Genomic DNA, 5,539 nt, shown 5'->3' with positions numbered 1-5,539 from the left:
TAAGTCCGACCAAACCTTTTTTTCCCCCACCATTCAAATGAATGATTCCTATATAGTTCTTTTTGGTAATATTACACATGGCATGGGCATACAATTAGGGTTGTCCAAACGGACCGGCCCTGCTCGGCCTATCCCAGCCCGGATTTTCGGGTCCAGGTCAGGCAAAATGCCTAGCCCGAACCCGGACCCGAGGTGCCTAGGCCGGGATGGGGTTCGGGTCTAGACCAAACCGGGCCGAGCTCCGGGCCGGCCAGGATTTTTTTGTATTTTTTGTATTTTTGATTTTTTTGATTTTTTTGCTAAAATTTGATTAAAAATTAGATTAATCTTATTATATTTATATAAGCATGTATTAGTATATACTTAAATATTAGTGTATAGCTATATATTATATGTAAGTATATATAATACATTAATGACCAAGTCATACTATAAATATATATAGTATACATTAATGACCAAGTCATACTATAAATATATATGTAAGTATATACAAGTATATATGAAAGACAATGTACAATTAAAAATATATATAACTATACATTAATGACCATATTATACTAAAGTTATATATAAAAATATAAAAAATTATATTAAAATATATATATTAAATGTAAGTATATATAAGTATACATTAATGACCAAATCATACTATAATTATATATAGTATACATTAGAAATATATATATATAAGTATATACAAATATATATTAATGACAATGTATACTTAAAAATATATATATAACTATACATTAATGATCATATCATACAATAGTTATATATAAAAATATAAAATATATATATGTATAATATGTATATAATTAAAAACCGGGTCGGACTGTCCCGGATTTTCTAGACCTGAGCCGGGGCCAGGTTCGGGCCCAGACGGCTCCGGGCCCCAAGCCCATTACACAGTTAAAACAATACAGAGAGGAAGGTAACAGACTCGGTCTTCTGGAGGATAAGCGAGGCCACTAGGTGAATGCTATGAACGTCAAGATGCAGTTAAACACTTCTCTTGAGAATTTATCTCGTTAAATTTTCATCTATAGGCTCATATTGTGAGAAAAGAATGAATGGAATTTTATTAAATTATAAACGCCACAGAAAGGGCTCTTGAACAAATGATACATCATTGGTTATGTTAGAACAACACTTTGCTTGATAAATAAGCAAAGGTTGACTATAATGACTATAACGATCGATGAATGCTTACAACAATGATAAATATAAAAGAAAATTTTACAAGTTTACAGAAAAATTTGCTAAAAGATTAGAGACTCATGGCTCTAGACGTTGTTTCTGTTTCTCCTGCTGCCTCCTTTTCAGACCGACCAATAGGGGCCTGCAACAAGGTCAGGGCGAAAAAAACAGTATTAGCTTCACAATCAAACAAAATGATCAAGGTTTCTTTCTTTTCTTTTTTTTATTTTCTTTTTGTCTTTTTTTTATTTAGGGTGAAGTTCATGCTTAGTAAAAGCTTACTAGTAAATAATACGACAACATATTACTGTACCAGTGAATCCTTCCCTGCGTTTACAGAAAGATAGTGATCTAGTGCACCATCTCCTCGAAGAATTTTAGCTCCACAACCCGGTCTATCAAGGGAGCCAACAGACTCTTCATCCACCATGACTGCATCTACTCTCTCACTTCCTGGTTTTACGTCTGGGATCTGCATGCAAGCACATCAAAAAGGGTTAAATACCAAAAGACAAAGAACAGGAAATCCACCAGGAGCTACGTATGCTAATGATCGCAAAGTATTGTGTTTATACTTCAAATGGTCGATGATATGCGAAAAAGACTTGGGTTTGAGTTGTGTATATCAATTTTTTCAAAGTGTTTGGCATGGCTAACAGTTAAGGGTCTAAGTCATGGAAGTAATCACGCAATTAGCCAATGGATATTACTTTCATTCATATTTCAAAGCTAGGATATTGGTGAAGAAAGAAATTTTTGAAAAAAATAATAATAATAATAAAGTTTGCGCTGGGCTCGAAGTTCCTTGAAATATGACGATTTAGAAGGGTATCTGGATCTAGAATTCGACCAGACCAGTTTAGGTCCAACAGATGCTATTCAAGCTCGAGGCTGGAAAGGACTAAGTTGACGTGTCTCTAAGACATCCAGAACCCAGGATATTGGGAACACACTTTCCAAGTGTCTAGTTCAGGTCATGCGAAAGACGATTCAACACTTGGGTCATTAATCTACCCAGATATAGTTTCATATAAAAGATGAGAGAAATAAAATTTGGTCCACAAACCTCATACATGGCCTCCATGAGAATACTTTCCAAAATACCTCTTAGACCCCGTGCGCCTGTGTTTTTAACCATGGCCTTTTTAGCTATCAGCCTTAGGGCATTCTCTGTAAAATGCAGTTTAGTCTGCATGGGAACATTGATCCACGGTAAGAAGTTGCTGAATCTCAAGATGAGAAACATGTGAACAAAATACTCACATTATTCATACTAAACAATTTCCTGTATTGTTTGCCAAGAGCATTGTTGGGTTCTGTTAGGACCTGAAATACAAGTCAAGCTCCATTAAATTTGTCGATACAAAATGGGTTTAGTAGATGTGTGTTTGCATGTGTATATCAGGGAGTAATCAGGCCCAGCCTAGAGTTAGTAGGCCCCAACCCCACTTAAAGTCATCATTCTTTCTTATCTTTTCCAATGTAGGACTATACTCACACATGAATATCCAACAATCTCCCCTTCAATTGTGAGTATAGTTCAATCTTTCAACAGGATTCACTAACTTCGTCTGAATCGGCAATTTAGAGTTGATGGGCCTTAAATAAATGCTAGGAAACAAATTTACATGGAAATGGGTTTCTGTGAGCATGCGTGCAATTTGTGCCATATGCATGTTCGTAAAAAATATTTTTCAAAATTTACATGGAAATACTATTTACTTTTGCTGAATGGCATGCTGGGGTGGTGCCTCAGCATTTTAACACATGTATCCAACAAACTAAATGCTCTAGATCTAAAAGTATTTCAAGTAGCCAAATTAATCAAATAGTTGATGTACTGGAAGAAATAAGTAAAGATCATAGACATGATTGGGGTGTAAGTGTAAAACACATGGTAAAGATCATAGACATGATTGGGGTGTAAGTGTAAAACACATGGCAATGAGGATTCCTTAAATAATGAGGTAAACAAGAACACTGAAAATAACCTACTCAAAGGAGATGAAAATGAGGTACTTCAGTAAACGTTACCTCAACAAGTTGATCCTCGTTCAAAGCCAGTAAACTAACAAGTATTGGAAACCGTCCAATAAATTCTGGTATGAGGCCATATGAAATGAGGTCACCACTTTCAACCTACGGAAAGAATAATCCCATTCACATAAACGTATCTAAGAGAAGATAGAAAGAAAAAAAAAGTTGCAGCATGAACATAGAACAAGTTTTTCATACCTTTAAAAAGAATATAAAAAATGAAATGCTAATTTAATTGTATTATACTTTTGGCACTAATACTAATATTAGATGACAAGGTGGCCTCCCTAATCTCATTACCAATTCTTGACAAGTAGAGGACTTTTCCACCATTTATCAGGAACAAGTACTAAAAGTAGTACAATAAGCACAACACTAAAGAGTATAAGAAATGTAGACTCAATTCACTTACGGATTGCAATAAGGATGACGTCACCATAGCATTTGTTGGATTGCCAGTTCTCATATTTGCACGAACTGGTGCTCCAAAACCTATGGAAGAATCTTGTCGTCTGTTGCACATCAAAAAATTAGGGCTCAAAAATCCACCAAAAGCTACTCTTTATTCAGAAAAGGCAGCTTCTTATGTCGAAGAACATGAAAATGTGTTACCTTTCTGAAATGGTCTTGTCCAAGTCAACAAAAGCACCACCACATATAAAAAGAATATCTTTCGTATCTATCTGCAGATCAATACAATAGGTGGTTAGAGCAGCAGAGGAAAAGAAGAATTGGTTAAAAATTATAGATTAACAAAAAATTGGCATGACAACATTGTATTCAGATTTCAAACATGTGTGTCATGAAACCACTTTACTTTAAGAGTTAGAAGCTGATATTGTTAGTTACCAATGTTGACAAGCAAGCATAGTAGTTAGTATTCATCTCAGGTCGGCAGCCATGAGAACAGACATTAAGCATAAAATTAACTCACTTATAAAGAATAAACGGAGTGAAGAAATATGTCAAATAGCAAGAAATGAGACTTGAATCTAGGACCTCCTAAAATTAATGGTTTGATACAATCTTATGATGATACAAACTTATGATGCATGTCGCAAAAAATTTTAAGACGATCGGTTGTGACCTAACAACATGCGTCAAGATAACTTGGCACTTAACAACAGTCTACTAAGAAAGCAAGGTTTTAAATGTCGGATATCGAATTCATGTCGAACAGCCAAAATTCATATCGGATAGCGGAAATCGGAGATATATCAGGGGACATATTAAATATCGGATTGTCATATCTGATAGATTTCTACTCAATTTTGGTCACCAAGATGGAATGCACTTGTCTTGTTATAACTTATCCTACTTGAGTTGAGTATTCATCATCAAGACACGAGTCATTTTCCATTTCTTGAAGGGAAACGTTAGAATATTATGCCAACAAATAAATAAAATACACATTGTCAAACTAGAACTTTTGAAGTGCCTTGCATAAAATTAACATAAAGAAAAGTACCTTGCATAAAATTAACATAAAGTGTTAGACTTTGAATTGATTTCAAGCTACGGTTCAAACTTATTGTTTACATCACACTTTTATGTATTCTCAATTTTAATTTTAGAGACGAAGAAGAACAAGAGGAGATCCCGGTGGAAAAGAGAGCAATATTTTTTTTCTTTGCCCTAATCTGTATTATATGCTATCGGGTTACTATGGGAACAAAAGGCTAAAAAAAGAATTAATCAAGTTACTTTTGAGTACTAAACCCAAACCCTAATACTTGTCAACTCAAAAAAAAATTTGATTGATTTTTAACTTTTCAAGGCTGAAAATCGGCCGATATGTCTGCAATATCCCCCGACATGTCCGACATGGACCTCAAAAATGATATCCGACTTGAAATGACCATATTCGTGTCGTTCTAGCCTCTGATCCGACATGTCGGCCAACATTTAAAACCATGTAAGAAAGTGATAACTCATTATGATGATAATTATACTGTTAGAATATGGTTCAAACGTTAGATGGTGACAATCATATTGGATAGGATTGGAAGGGAACAAAGCAAGGAAACAGCCATGTAGATTAATGTAAACGATGGAGGACATCAACCATAGTTACATGGTTTGCGGTATGTAGCGAGTCATCGTACGAATTCGGATACGCAATTTGAGACTTTGAAATTTTGGATTCAACAAGGGATAGCTTGCTTTGATATGCAAGTTCAATATAGGATATAATGTAATTTTTTGGTACGCTTATCATTTTTCAAAGTGTATAGGAGAAAACTAGAAACTAGAAAACTAATTATGATTTCAATATTTTTTTTCTATTTTGCAACTTTCT

The 5,539-nt window shown here is 34.6% G+C and overlaps 1 protein-coding gene across 3 annotated transcripts in view; it reads right to left on the bottom strand.

The window, feature by feature from the left end:
• The window catches only part of LOC109837949 (CLP protease regulatory subunit CLPX3, mitochondrial-like), an 18,225-nt gene continuing 13,745 nt past the window's right edge, over positions 1,060 to 5,539 (bottom strand). For all 3 annotated transcript variants that reach the window (XM_020406339.1, XM_020406340.1, XM_020406341.1), the window contains 7 exons: positions 3,853 to 3,923; positions 3,653 to 3,752; positions 3,238 to 3,342; positions 2,467 to 2,529; positions 2,270 to 2,392; positions 1,517 to 1,675; positions 1,060 to 1,345 (listed from right to left, as the gene is read on the bottom strand). In XM_020406339.1, the coding sequence (XP_020261928.1) occupies positions 1,274 to 1,345; positions 1,517 to 1,675; positions 2,270 to 2,392; positions 2,467 to 2,529; positions 3,238 to 3,342; positions 3,653 to 3,752; positions 3,853 to 3,923 (693 nt within the window). In that variant the 3' untranslated portion in view covers positions 1,060 to 1,273. The remainder of the gene's footprint in view (positions 1,346 to 1,516; positions 1,676 to 2,269; positions 2,393 to 2,466; positions 2,530 to 3,237; positions 3,343 to 3,652; positions 3,753 to 3,852; positions 3,924 to 5,539) is intronic.

Source organism: Asparagus officinalis, chromosome 4 (assembly GCF_001876935.1).
Source record: "Asparagus officinalis chromosome 4, Aspof.V1, whole genome shotgun sequence".
In the NCBI taxonomy this organism is placed as follows: domain Eukaryota; kingdom Viridiplantae; phylum Streptophyta; class Magnoliopsida; order Asparagales; family Asparagaceae; genus Asparagus; species Asparagus officinalis.
This window is presented reverse-complemented; position numbering and strand designations above follow the sequence as displayed.